Below are 14,651 nucleotides of genomic sequence, written 5' to 3' on the forward strand. Positions count from 1 at the left end.
TCACGGTCCACGAGCTGGAGTCAAGTTCCAGCAACACTCTGCAGGAGTTGAGGTGTGTTCTACCCAAACTCCCTGCTCCACATGAAGCCTGAAGTGGCTTGAACCACTCTTAATGGGCTTGCACAAAGAAGTCTTGTGAATATATATCACCCGAGTATTAGATGAGGAGCACAGGCTATGAGGACTCTGAGTTCTAAGCCAAGAGCTCACTCTAAAGGTGCGAGGACATGAAGTCCGTCCACATACGGTGTTCTTCTTATGTTTTCTCCCACTTGCTGGTGGTCAAGACCTCAGTAAATACTTTCAAAATTTAATTAAAATTAGTTCTTGGGGCGCCTGGGTGGCTCAGTCGGTTAAGTGTTTGACTTCGGCTCAGGTCATGATCTCACGGTTTGTGAGTTCGAGTCCCACATCAGGCTCTGTGCTGATGGCTCGGAGCCTGGAGCCTGCTTCGGATTCTGTGTCTCTTCCTCTCTCTCTCTGCCCCTCCCCTGCTCATGCTCTGTCTTTCTCTGTCTCTCAATAATAAATAAATGTTAAAAAAAATTGTCTTTTAATTTTTTAAAAAAAAAATTTTTTTTTTTTTTTTAACATTTTATTAATTTTTGAGACAGGGAGAGACAGAGCATGAACAGGGGAGGGTCAGAGAGAGCGGGAGACACAGAATCGGAAGCAGGCTCCAGGTTCTGAGCTGTCAGCACAGAGCCTGACGCGGGGCTCGAACTCACGGACCGCGAGATCATGACCTGAGCCGAAGTCAGACGCTTAACCGACTGAGCCACCCAGGCGCCCCTTTTAATTTTTAAAATAAAAATTTTTTTTAATTTTTTTTAAATAGTTCTTAAGTAACACCATTCCCTTGGCAGTGACCTCATTTCTAGTTTTATATATATATAAGTTAGTTTTATATATATATATATATATAATTTTAAGTTATATATATATATGTATGTGTACATACATACATATATACATATATGCATATATGTAAAACTATTATTATTTTTAAAGCCTTGGAAAAGAGGCCGAGGCTGGGAATGGCAGCTTCAACAGCAGCCGCGAGGGAGACTCGCTCCACTCTCGGGGTGCACAGCCTCATGGCGGATGCCCCAAGCCAGCCAGCAGAAAGGCAGGACTCAGGTTACAGCACACCTCAGCCTCCCTCTACCGGAATGCTTCAGCCTTAGGAAGCTTTCATGAAAACGGAACAAAAACGATTAACCAAGATAGAAGGCTATTTAGGAAATAACACTCACAAGACGGACGCCTTTCAGCAAGCCCAAGCAACTGGCGCTCAGATGGATTACAGCAGTCTCCAGGGTCAACCCTTTGTGGTTGTCCCTGAAAGCTTTCCCGAAACAAACTGTTGGCTCACTTGGGCCCCGCCACTGGCGTAAACCTGAGAGGCAGCCTTCCCACGATCCGTGACTGAAAATCTGCCTTGCTGCTGCAGCTGGCCCAGGTCACCCTCTGAAAGCCTAGTTTTACTCGTGAAATAGAGTCAGAATTTAAGACTGGAGGCGGAGCCGTGCTAGCTAAAATCTAACAGTTCCACCCCTGAAATGCAAGAGCTGTACGTGTGTGGACCAACGTGCCCCTCGCACACACGAACCTGCGCGAGGAATCCCAGTTTCTCTACCAGAACAGAGGTGACCAAAGTACCTTGCTGCTTGCTCTTGTGTTCTCAAAGATCTCCGCCTTGAAACATTCACCATTAAGGGAAATGATGGGAGAAGGCTCCGAGTCACAGAGTTCGGACAACGTCAAGGCACTGAGCTGCTCTTCCAGAGAAAGGACCAGGCCCTCGCTTTTCAGTTCTGCCGGGTCCAGGGCCTGAGAAGAATACAGGACATGGGAACTGGTGGTGCATAGTCGAGGCAGCGAGACAGGTTATTTGCCAAGGCAGTGATGACCATCTAACATTTCACACAGCCAACTGTCTTCTAATTCATCATCAGTGTCTCCTCAGAGAAACCCTGCTCAGAATGCAGTCTGGCAAGTTTGTTCACCAGATTAAACATAAATCAAATGACGGCACTTCTCAGAGAAATGCCAGATTCCACGACCATTCTCTTTTCCCCAGCGGAAGCAGTACAGTTAATTAAGCTGTTGTCATCAAAACACATTACTACAGGGGCGCCTGGGTGGCGCAGTCGGTTAAGCGTCCGACTTCAGCCAGGTCACGATCTCGCGGTCCGTGAGTTCGAGCCCCGCGTCGGGCTCTGGGCTGATGGCTCAGAGCCTGGAGCCTGTTTCCGATTCTGTGACTCCCTCTCTCTCTGCCCCTCCCCCGTTCATGCTCTGTCTCTCTCTGTCCCAAAAATAAATAAACGTTGAAAAAAAAAAAAAATTAAAAAAAAAAACACATTACTACAGCTCCTCAGAAAGAATGACACTCATCTTAATTATGGACGTGCCTCTATCAGATGTGAGGGCCACTTTTCCAATTATATAAATACTCGAGTTTTCACAACTAGCCTTAAAAGCCCCAATACCACCAGAAGGCAGAAAAGACTAGTAGCTAAATTGGCTTTATGGCATCCTCAAATACCAAAGTATTCATGGATGGTTTTCACAAAATGACATTTTCCATTCTAAAATAAAGTTCATTTACAAAAAGAACAGTAAAAGCTGTCTCACGGGGCGCCTGGGTGGCTCGGTCAGTTAAGTGCCCGACTCTTGATTTGGGCTCAGGTTGTGATCTCTGGGTTCGTGAGTTTGAGCCCCGTGCCATGCGCGGCACTGACAGTGCAGAGCCTGCTTGGGGTGTTCTCTCTCTCTGCCCCTCCCCTGTTTGTGCTCTCAAAATAAATAAACTTAAAAAAAAAAAAAACAAACAACAAAAAACCTGTTCTCAATACTAGGGGAATTATCTCAAAATCGGTGAAAAGTAAAATAAGTAAGACTTCTCTCTTCTGCCCCACCAAAACCCAGAAGCACCCCAAAACGCCATTTCCCTTGACCCAGCGGCTGGACCCCGGCACAGAAGAAATGGACTTCTCTGGCAGCCACTCTGGAGATGCACACAAAGGGCTTTTCTTACCGACGTCAGCAGAGAAAGGTGACAGCAACATTGGCGGAGTCTCAGCAGCTGTGTCAACAGTACGTGGGGGGTGCCAGACCGCTGTGAGTCCGCGGCCACAGAGGCTCCAGGCCCGCCGGACCCAAACTCCCGAGCCACTTCCACAAAGGAAAACAAATCACAAGAAACGGTGCAGGATTTAAAGCACAAATATGGGGAGGAATCGCCAACTCACGGAGGCCATTGTGAACTTCTCTGATCTGAGTTTCGGTAACACGGCTGTAAATGACTCCCCTACCAATTAAGCCAAATGAAACATGGGTTTTCTTTGCAGACCTACTTGCATTTTAATAAAGCGGATTTCAAAAGTAACTGAAAAGAAGTTTACATCACCAGGCCTGGTGCATGGAGATCAGCCTGGGTTGGCTTGGTTTGAGGTTCCTAGCTAAGATCGACTCTCTCAGATCAAGAATTCATAGTGGCGCCTGGGGGCTTAGTCGGTTAAGGGTCTGACTTCGGCTCAGGTCACGATCTTGTGGTTCGTGGGTTCGAGCCTCTCATCGGCCTCTGTGCTGACAGCTCGGAGCCTGGAGCCTGGAGCCTGCTTTGGATTCTGTGTTTCTCTCTCTCTCTGCCCCTCCCTCGCTCCCACTGTCTCTCTCTCTCTCTCAAAAATAAATGAACATTAAAAAAAAAAGGAAAAAAAAAAGGATTCATAATGTCCCGTCTCTAAATCCACATTTTCATTTCTTGTATGTATTTATGAGGGTCCCACTGCTTACCTTTACTGAATGGATTATCAGGGCTTCTTCCAGACTGGTTGCCTCCACTTTCATGCCCTGCTTTGAGGTAGGATTGCAGAGCTGACCTGCCTCAGATCGAAAGAGAAAATGGACATATAATGTTTGCTACGACCAAAGACATTTACAATGGTCACTGCTTAACTGTGCTTGCAGTAGGACCCTGCAAAATTATAAAGGGGAGATCTGTTAGAATAAAGCCAGGCTCATGGCAAGTACTGGCCAAAGGTAATGAAAACTAATTATTTTAAAAGCCAAATCATTTTTTAAATGATTGATAAGGGTTAATAAACACATTAATATTATAGAACATTATGTTTAATGATAACTTACTACTAACTTACAACACATTAATGTAACACTAACATTAATTAGCATTAGTTTATATTTATTAATAAATACTATAATACTACATGAGTTTACAAAGAAAAAAACATATTCACACTGGAAGTGAGAGGTACCCAGAGGGAGAGAGTAAATCTGGAATTTAGGGGAAGGATAAGAGTTTTAGAGACAGCATAAAGAAGAGACGACAAGGATTACAGAGCAGTTTCTTTAAGTCCGATCAGATGCTGAGTAACAGGTCAAAGGTCAAAGGGATGTTCTTTCCCAATACGGCCCCATAGGACCAGATAGAACTGGTGTACAGTGACCACACTGTAGGGCTTCTATGCAAGGAAGAAGCCCTTGCATAGGCTTCTAGTGCCTATGAAGAACATAGTGTGTATATGAGACAGAGGGGAGTCGGGGAGTGGGTGGTGAGAGAAAAAGGGAGAAAAAACAAACAAACAGGAGGAACACAGATATCCAAACTCATCGATAATAGCATAAATGCAGTTTGAGGAATCCTGTATTCCTCAAGCCTGGACTCACTCCCAAGCAGGGACAGGAATGACACAACAACAAATGTGAGGTGCTTCCTCACTGCACACACCTGGATCTTGCCAAAAGGACACCGTACACATTCTCTTCCTCTTCAGAGAGCTTTAATCGGTGCACCTGAAATTTCCGCTGGGGCAGCATCACCTGGAGGAGGAGAAAGCAGCCGGTGAAGTCAGACAAATGACCTGAGCATTAGAGAGTAAATCCCCACAGTGGACACTGGAAACCTAGTCAAAGCCTGGCCAGCACTTCCCCCTGTCCTAAATCAGGACTGCTGCAGGGCCCCCTCACAGGAAGACGGGACACTCAGAGACCCCCAAGAGCAAAGCAGATGGCTGGTCAAGCCAAGGCAGGGATACGGATACCCCCCTTCCCTGGCCTCGCCCAGGGACGCGTGAAAGTAAGATTACCAAGGGCTTGCCGGTGGGGTCCAGCTGGTCTTTTGTTCTCCTCAGCAAAAGGCTCTTGGTTAAAATACTTAACCGTTCTCCTCCTTTCTTTGAACCATTGTCAACCTGGCTCTTCCACAGTCGGATATCATCAAATGGTGAGCAACGGAGAAATCTGTTTTTGTTGGGGAAGAAGACAGAGAGTAGGAAGGAAGTATTGAAGGATAGTTCAAGGAGGAGAAAAGGGTCCAAGGAAACACATTAAGATGAGAAACAAATCAGGGGCGCCTGAGTGGTTCAGTCGGTTAAGCGTCTGACTTCAGCTCAGGTCATGATCTCACGGTCCATGAGTTTGAGCCCTGCAACGGGCTCTGTGCTGACAGCTCAGAGCCTGGAGCCTGTTTCAGATTCTGTGTCTCCCTCTTCTCTGACCCTACCCCGTTCATGCTCTATCTCTCTCTGTCTCAAAAATAAAAAAATAAAACGTTACAAAAAAAAAAAAAGATGAGAAACAAATCAGATTTTCTCTTACATCTGTCATTCAATCATTTTTAACAGTGAATTTCATAGCAAAGCTCTGCCAGACATATCAAAAGGATCCAAGTCAGTAATAAAACCACATTATAAAATGTGAATTTTCCCATTAACATTGTCCGTATTGGTACAGCAAAACACGCAATCAGTAGATAGAATTTATTCCTAAAGCTTCAAAGGTTGACAGAGAAATTCCCTATCCTCTTGCAGGCGGACTTGAATTAAAGCAAGTACTTTAAAATCAGCATTCTTTTCTGTTTGCATCGAATAAAATAGTAGGCCTGACCCTAGGACATATGCTTTAAAGTGGAAAAAGCCCAGAACATTCATCGGACTAAAGAAAGAGGGTTTTGTTTCCTTTCATTTTAATCCATCTTGTTGTTTTTTCACACACAGGGGCTGGATGTCATCAAAGTCTTGTACCTGCCAATCAATCAACTGGTTATTTTCTCATGGATATTAATTCTTTTGTCCTTTAAAGGTTGTCGGGTTTGCCGTCTGCTATCCGAGATAATCTGGCACACTCTGAACTTTATCATGAGATATGAAACAAGTATGAAGGGTTACTGACACGGTTCACACTGACATAATCCTGGAGAGTTTTACTCACTTCAGCAGTGAATACATGTCCAACAAGGTGTTCTGAATGGGGGTTCCGGTGACAGCCCAACGGGCGTGGGCCTCTAGCTTGCACACGGCTGTGGAAGTCTGCACTCGGGGGTTCCTAACACAGTGAGCTTCATCCAGTATGATTCGAGCCCAGACTATTCGAAGCAAAGGTGTTTTTGCTATATCCTGGAAGAAACCCAAGTGAAATCCATCAACTCTATGGGAGAATGTACATGTCTTCAAGAAGTTAAGGGAAAATATGAAAAAGTATGGAGGATCCATTCTTACCTTCAAGTTTGAGGGCTTAAATCAGGTATACTGAAATAAGAATTGAGCTGAAGAAACCAAAAGTGGACACTCTTAATGGGCAGAAATAAACAAGTCAACTTGAGAGCCCCCAACTTTCGGTTTAAGATGCTTAGTAGTAAAATGTTTTCACTTAAGTTCATTTTATCCTTTCTACCCACTTCTGAGCAATGGCCATGGGTCAGCACTACACTAGGTGTCAAGCCTGGAAATTCACTCACTCAATAACATATTGACCAGATTTATAAAAATTCACTAGAACTGTACTGATGGGTCTACTTTTATGTGTAAGATATGAAATCAGACTTAAAGGACAGTTCCTAGCCTCAAGGAGCTCACAATTTGGCAGGGAAGGAAATCAGGCATCCAGATTAGCATGATGTTTATATATTAAGTCCCGCTGGGTAATTCAATACACGCCAGAAAAATCTACTCAGTCTGGCTCACTGCTACATCCCTAATACCTGAAACACCATCTAGCACATAGTAGATCCTTAACGTTCGCTGAATGTGCAGAGTGCTATGACGTAAGTAAGCACAAGGTCTAGGAGAGGCATTTAACCAGAGGATTAAAGAACTCTCAAAGCAGGTAAAAATAAATAAATAAATAAATAAATAAATAAATAACCAACCAACCAACCAACCAACCAACCTAGAAAAGGAACAGAGGCAAAGCATTCCACTCGGAGGGAGAGCAGCATGACAGCGCAGGGCAGGTGTCCGCCCCTTGGTACAAGTGAGCATGAGGCGCAGGGGGTGGGAGAAGAGGGACGTGCAAGTTCAAGTTCATACAAGGTCTACCGCGTCCTGCAACGGGACTACGGTTTGATCCTGAAAGCAATGAGGAGCCACTGGAGAACCTCAAACGTTAATTACCAGCAAGAAGTCAAGAGTTGTTCTGACTGGAGAAGCATTCTAGAGATTAGCCCGAATATGGCTAGGTTAGTTCTTGGAACAGCACAGTATTTTCAGGACAAAAAAAGCCCCACGGTAACGATGCAATAAAGCCTCTGTGCTGTATAACTGGGACTACTTGGCCGTCCTAGCAAAAATTCAGGGTTTTTTGTCTGGTTATCGTTTAGCTTCTGGCCCTCTTGTAGCCTTATTATTTGCAACCTCTTTTCCTGGGAGGTGGAGAGGCAGTTGTTAATGGCTTAATACAAAAATACTTGTACTAAAATACTGGTCTTCACATTGAATATAAAAAATACCCCAGGGTGCTTGGGTGGCTGTCGGTTAAGTGTCCGACTCTTTAAAACAAAATTTTCTTTACTGTTTATTTATTTTTGAGACCGAGAAAGAGCGTGAGTGGGGAGGGGCAGAGAAAGAGGGAGACAAGTGGGGCTTGACCCTGAAACCACAAGATCATGACCTGAGCCGAAGTTGGACGCTTAACTGACCGAGCCACCCAGACACCCCAAGCGTCCAACTCTTGATCTCAGCTCGGGTCTTGGTCTCAGGGTCATGAGTTCAAGCCCCACATTCAGCTCTGCACTGGATGTGAAGCCTACTTAAAAAAATATATATATATATCGGGACACCTGGGTGGCTCAGCCGGTTGAGCGTCCGACTTCGGCTCAGGTCGTGGTCTCACAGTTGGTGAGTTTGAGCCCCACGTCAGGCTCTGTGCTGACGTCTTAGAGCCTGGAGCCTGCTTCACATTCTGTGTCTCCCCGTCTCTCAGCTCCTCCCCTGCTCATTCTCTGTCTCTCAATAATAAATAAATATTAAAAAAAATTTTTTTAAATATGTGTGTATGTGTGTGTGTGTGAATACACACACACACACACACACACACACACACACACACACACACACACACACCCCCTAAGAGTATATACTCCAAAGACTCTAAAAATTGCAAGTGGGGCTTCCCATATTCATGTGATGAGTACCATTACAACTATAACGTAGTTACCATTAGTCCAAGAAAGCAACTAAATACTGTGCCAAACCTCAACCTTTACTGCTGATGAGTTTGTCTAAAATAAAAGAGAAGGAGGGGCGCCTGGGTGGCGCAGTCGGTTAAGCGTCTGACTTCAGCCAGGTCACGATCTCGCGGTCCGTGAGTTCGAGCCCCGTGTCAGGCTCTGGGCTGATGGCTCAGAGCCTGGAGCCTGTTTCCGATTCTGTGTCTCCCTCTCTCTCTGCCCCTCCCCCGTTCATGCTCTGTCTCTCTCTGTCCCAAAAATAAATAAACGTTGAAAAAAAAAATTTTTTTTAAATAAAAGAGAAGGAACAGAGGGAAGAACTCTTTGTTTCCGCAGATGGAATGTTTAGGCCATTCCTGCCCTCCCAGGAAGGTACCTTTCCTTACTATGATGCTGCGGAAAGACTCCAGGTGAGTGAGGTGTGGCTCCAGTTTCCCTGGTGGCTCCCAGACTCACCTTCTCCGCGCTGGGGTTTGCACCCGGGATCACTCCCTCTTGTTTCTGTGTGGGAATCTCCTTGGTCAGAAGGTTATAGGTAGTGATCACGATGTCATATGTAGATAGTCTGCACAGATATAACACAGAGTAAGCAGTAAACAATTCCTCCGTGACTGACAAAACAGGCGAGGATGACCTGTTTATAAAAAATGCGAGTGGCTGCAAGGACAGTCAGCAGAATTCATTAACTCATGTCTGTAATCCACACACACATGGTTTGGGAGGGGTAAACTTTACTCACTAGGCTTCCTTAGCTCTGACATCCGATCATTTTTATAGCCTGCTCACTATTACTAAACAGCCTCCCTGTTCCCATCCCACGAGTCAGAAAGAAAAACCTCTGGCTGGCATCATATTAAGCTTGATACAATCTGGCAATAACAGAACCAGCGTAGGATTGAGAATTAACATTTAGTAATGATTTGACTTAGACTGACACTGACGTCTCAGGGAGGTAAGAAACTCTCAAAGCATTGTTCGTCTATAGCTGATCTTTCGTCTTATGATTCTATAACGGATTTCTGAAAACCCATTAACCCAGCTTTGACATTTGGGTACAAAAATACATGCTGTAAGCTTGGAGTTTACCTCTCCTGTACTCTACACGTAAAGATTCTTAACAAAAGGTACAAATCTTTTTTCCAACGAAACGTAATATTGTGCACCTAGGCGAATGTCCATAAATGCTTCTGATAAAAATGATATGCCTAATTGAGAGGGAGTGCAGTCTACACATTGCCTTAGTCTCACACAGAGAAGAAGAATTAAGAATGATTCCAAACTGTCAACTAGCGCATTCGGAACACCAAACCAGATATGCTCAAAGTGCAAATCAAGTGAGGTGTAATTTATTTCTAATAAATATCTGGAACAAAGGCCACTGACAGCACTCTGCTGGAGAAGGCACGCAGGCCTGTCACTGCTGCCCTGATACTTTTCATCCGCTGAGGCGACCCTCACTCATGAGAGTAGGTGTATTGTAAGACTGAAGGCCCCCAATTGTGCAACTCACTGTTCTTTAGGAGGTCAAATTTCTAGTATTAGAGGTTGGGGAGATTATTCGGAAGCAGAAACAACTCTGTTCTTGACTAGATAGCAAGTATCCAACGCAGACCATCATATCACAATTAGGAACAAAAAACAATTCCTTTAGAGGCTCCTGGCTGGCTCGGTCGGTGGAGCATGTGACTCTTGACCTTGGGGTTATAAGTTCAAGCCCCACGTTGGATGTAGAGATTGCTTAAAAATAAAATCTTACCAAAAAATAATTCCTTGAAAACCAAAAGCAAAGATTAGGACTAAAATGACCCTATGGGGAAGGATTTTCATTCCTCCTTCCTGATCATCTCCCTTCAGGAATTTGGTTAGGTCTCACCCTTAACCCTTGAGTCTAAAACTTCTTAGACGGTTCATATGTGAAAAAGAGCACCAGTCTGTATCACACAATCCTTAATAGTCTATCAGAATGCTCTGTAAGACTGGGCTGGCTGCATGTGCACAAACAGAAGAAGAACGTGAAGCTGGACACAGATATTCAACAATCATGAGTGACTGTGGCAGATCCTGTCGTTCCAGAGGAAATGCTGCTGCTCCCTGGCTGACAACTCAGACACCTCAGGCTACCTCATATGGCAGCTCCTGTTGAGGACGGGGACAAGGATACAGCAAAAGAACACCATTCTCTTACAAGCTGCATCTCTTCTCACAGGTGAAGGATGCTGGGTTGACGACAGTGCCCTTGGTCTTCACAAATCATCAGCCCTGATTAAATCAAAGCCCAGGGAGAGCGGGGAAGGCCAACAGGCCCCTTCAGCCAAGATGCCGAGGGCTCACACCAACCGCCGTATTCCCACACTTACACTTTTGCACGTTGTTCCCGATTGGGCCCATGATAGAGACAGACTCTTAGCGTGTTGCTGCCCACACGTTTCATCACCTCGTTTTTCCAATGATGGATCAGGGAAGCAGGACAGATGATCAGCGTTCCACGGGAAGTGAACTCAGAGGAGTCTTGAGGGGGGAAAAAAATCAGCGCCTCGTTACGCTCATTCAACCGTCTTTGACTCCTTGAAGGCATTTCCTCTTTTTCTTCACTTTCATTCTTTCAATCAATATTTTTTAAAAAAAAAAATTTTTTTTTTAATGTTTATTTATTTTTGAGACAGAGAGAGACAGAGCATGAACAGGGAAGGGTCAGAGAGAGAGGGAGACACAGAATCTGAAACAGGCTGCGGGCTCCGAGCTGTCAGCACAGAACCCAATGGAGGGCTCGAACCCAAGGACCGCGAGATCATGACCTGGGCCGAAGTCGGACGCTCAACCGACAGAGCCACCCAGGCGCCCCTCAATCGATATTTTTAACAAACTGCTGCTCTTACTTCCACGCACAGGGTACCACAGAATGGGAAATAAAAGAGGTGATCTGTCAACTCAAAACACGTATATGTTTTCCCCTGTACAAATGTCAGACAGAGAGAGGCTGAGGAGGGAAAGTACAGTACGTGGCCTCAGTCTAGAAAAAACAATATGCTTCCACAGTGGCGAGGAGGCAGAGGTAGGATCATTTCCTATCTCGTCCCGAGTGGATTCGTCACAGGAGAGTATTATTTTCTCTGAAAAGTGTAATTTAATTACATCCACATTATAATGTACGTACAAAACCCCTCAGAAAAGCCAAGCTTGCTTTGGAATGGGTTAGGGATGGAGTTATTTGTACCATTGCCTGCACCCCCATCTCTTTGCATGAACCCAGGGGCACAGGACCCGGCTGCGACCGTGTTCATTAGAGGCCCTGCAAATGGACGGCAGATTTATAACAGTCCTACCAACTGACCCACCAACTGTCTTGGCAGACGTTAGCAACTTCCACGTGATGTGGTGATGCCAATATGTTACATGTAGGACCTTTAATGCACTTGCACATTTTACTTTCAAACAGAGGTTGAGATAAGGCAGAAATTGTCTAGAATTTGGAAACTTCTGGAATTTCAGAACACTTGGAAAACAGCTTCTGCTACGGTGGCTAAAATCTGAGGTTGTGACAGACCTTCCTTAAGAAAACAATACATTAACTAATTTGTACCTAACCTATGGTTATGTCCTCAACATTAACAGAAATAATCATCAGAGCCCTTGCAGCGCCTTGGCTCTCTCTATAAATTTTTTTCTAATTACAGGTCAAGCTAAGTTTATAGCAAAAGGAGAAATGACCACTTGTAATTAAGCAGATCTAGCATCAGAAATGACGGCACAGGAATGAGTCTAACACTAGTTTTCCAATAGATGAATTAAGTATGACCAAACGTGTTCTTTCAGAGCTTAAAAATGTCTACTCTTAAAAATGTCCACTTAGGAAATAACAGGCTATCTGTATACCATCTTTGGAAAGCCAGGTCAATGCCATGTTTTTGTCTTCTTCTTTGTTTTTCTCCCGATTCTTCTGGGTCAGGATGAGTGCAATCATTGTCAGAGTTTTTCCTAATCCCATATCATCCGCTGGAAAACAACAACAAAAATCGGACAGTCCATTACTTAGGGCAAAGCATCACCTCCACTTGAAGAGAGAAGCCACTGGCAGACCTTAGCCCTTGCTGTGCTGCCGGTGTGGATCTAGGTCCTTTCCAAGCCTGACAAATCCTTCACCTTGTGTTTGAAGATGAACCCTAGCTCTGGCTGTTTACTATCTAGATCAAAGGCACTTACCGTGACTTTTGCAAAACTTAGAACTTAGGACTTAGATTTTATGCTAGTCTGCATGCTGAAATGTTACTTAATGGATGCATACGTGGACATCTATCTCAGTTTGGTGGTATTGCCTGGTCTTTTTAATTTCTTACTCCGCCAAAGCAAAAGGATCCAGTAGGTGGAGTTCGTTCAAAACAGTCCTTCTCCATTCCCTTCATTTATTCATCAAAGAGCGCCATAAATGAACATTTCTTGGGTGGTGTCATTATGCCAGTCACTGAACTTACCTAATTTATTGTTTGTACCCTATAGAATATTCTCATCCTCACCTGAACAGTTTCAATAAGCATTCTGACATAAGCAGAAGTAAAATGTCACAGCATGGGTTCTGGTTCGCATTCTGGCCCTGCTACCATGCAGACAGAGTTAGCACCACACATCTGACCCCCATCCCGGGAAAGGCCCGCTGACAAGGTCGGCCCTGGGCTGGCGTGTGGGAACATGAATTCAAGCAGGGTTCCCACCGTTCCCAGACCTTGTAAGAGCGGCTCACTGTGCCTAAACTGTGCCCACATGATGTGGTTTATGCTGCACAGCTGCTTTCCTTCTGCGAGTCTGGAATTTCAGGACCCAACAGGCCGGAAGCTGCCACTGTGGCCAGTTCCTAGTAAACACCTGGGGCCCAAACTTCCCTGCTTGGTAACATCTTACATGTGTCATCACAGCTCACCCTGTGTGACTTCACTGGGAAAGGTCTCTGGAAGCTTGCACCTGGTATCCCCTGAGCTTTGCCCCATGTGCCTTTTTCCTTTGCTGACTTCCATTTCTAGCAAATCAAAATCAATTTAATTAATTAATTAATTAACTTATTTAAAGTTTGTTTTATTCTGACAGAGACAGAGAGTAGGGAGGGGCAGAGAGAGAGAGAGGAAGAGAGAGAGAGAGAATCCCATCAGCGTGGAGCCTGATGCGGGACTCGATCTCACAAGCCTATGAGATCATGACCTGAGCCGAAATCAAGAGTCGGACACTTAACCGACTGAACCACCCAGGCCCCTACTTTTTTTATTTTGTAACAAATCACAGCCATGAGTACGACCACATGCTGTGCATCCTCCTAGCAAATCATCGAACCTTGAGGATCCCCAACACAGCCACTTACTAGCCATCATGGCCGTCTGTCATGTTTTCTAGAAGCTGAACCCCTTGGAAAATTTTAGTTTGAGGAGTCTCCAAAGCGGAGCCTGGAAAACTTACTTTCTAGGGTCCCCTGCACCTAAGGCCCTGGCAGCGTGACCTGGCTCTGGAGATCACATGCACTCAACTCACGTAAGATTTCAACTCAGATGTAAGCAACGTGAGAAATGAGGTTCCCTGTGACATCCTTTCTGCAGGAAAGGGTGGGGACAGGAGTCTCCGACTCTAGGGTGGCAATGCTCTCCTCTGGTGCTTGAGCAAAGCAGCCATGACAGTTTTCACAGGACACTGAGTTTATTACTTGGCTTTGGCCATGCTCCTAGATATCTGGTCTCCAGCCTGGCTCTCCACATCTCCCAGACACTCTCGGTGCCACCAGAGAATGAACTCTCCTTCTGCTTAATGAGCCACAGTCAGCTTCTACTGTGTGCTACCACGACCTCACCTCTTGAGTATGTTGCTTTTCCCACCCTGCGCCTCAGTTTCTTCATCTGTAAACAGGGGGGATTATAGTGCCCACCCCAGAGCTGGTGACAAGGTCAAATGAGGGGGCATCTCTGGGTGACTCAGTTGGTTAGGTGTCCAACTCTTGATTTCAGCTCAGGTCATGATCTCATTGTTGTGAGACTGAGCTCCACACTGGGCTCTGTGCTCAGTGTGGAGTCTGCTCAAGATTCTCTCTCTCCATCTGCCCCTTTCTGGCTCACACGTGCTCTTGTGAAAGGGAGAGGGGAGGGGAGAAGAGGAGGAGAAGAGAAGGAGAGGAGAGGAGAGGAGAGGAGAGGAGAGGAGAGGAGAG

The 14,651-nt window shown here is 45.2% G+C and overlaps 1 protein-coding gene across 1 annotated transcript in view; it reads right to left on the reverse strand.

Annotated features, from left to right (window-relative positions):
* TTF2 (transcription termination factor 2) overlaps positions 1-14,651 on the reverse strand; it is a 42,912-nt gene that overhangs the window by 7,835 nt on the left and 20,426 nt on the right. Inside the window, exons 10-18 of the mRNA XM_047871191.1 lie at positions 12,347-12,466; positions 10,831-10,981; positions 8,930-9,038; positions 6,238-6,422; positions 5,115-5,268; positions 4,757-4,848; positions 3,805-3,890; positions 3,044-3,180; positions 1,663-1,833 (exon numbers count right to left, since the gene is read on the reverse strand). Of these exons, the coding sequence (XP_047727147.1) occupies positions 1,663-1,833; positions 3,044-3,180; positions 3,805-3,890; positions 4,757-4,848; positions 5,115-5,268; positions 6,238-6,422; positions 8,930-9,038; positions 10,831-10,981; positions 12,347-12,466 (1,205 nt within the window). The remainder of the gene's footprint in view (positions 1-1,662; positions 1,834-3,043; positions 3,181-3,804; positions 3,891-4,756; positions 4,849-5,114; positions 5,269-6,237; positions 6,423-8,929; positions 9,039-10,830; positions 10,982-12,346; positions 12,467-14,651) is intronic.

This window comes from Prionailurus viverrinus, chromosome C1 (genome assembly GCF_022837055.1).
Source record: "Prionailurus viverrinus isolate Anna chromosome C1, UM_Priviv_1.0, whole genome shotgun sequence".
In the NCBI taxonomy this organism is placed as follows: Eukaryota; Metazoa; Chordata; class Mammalia; order Carnivora; family Felidae; genus Prionailurus; species Prionailurus viverrinus.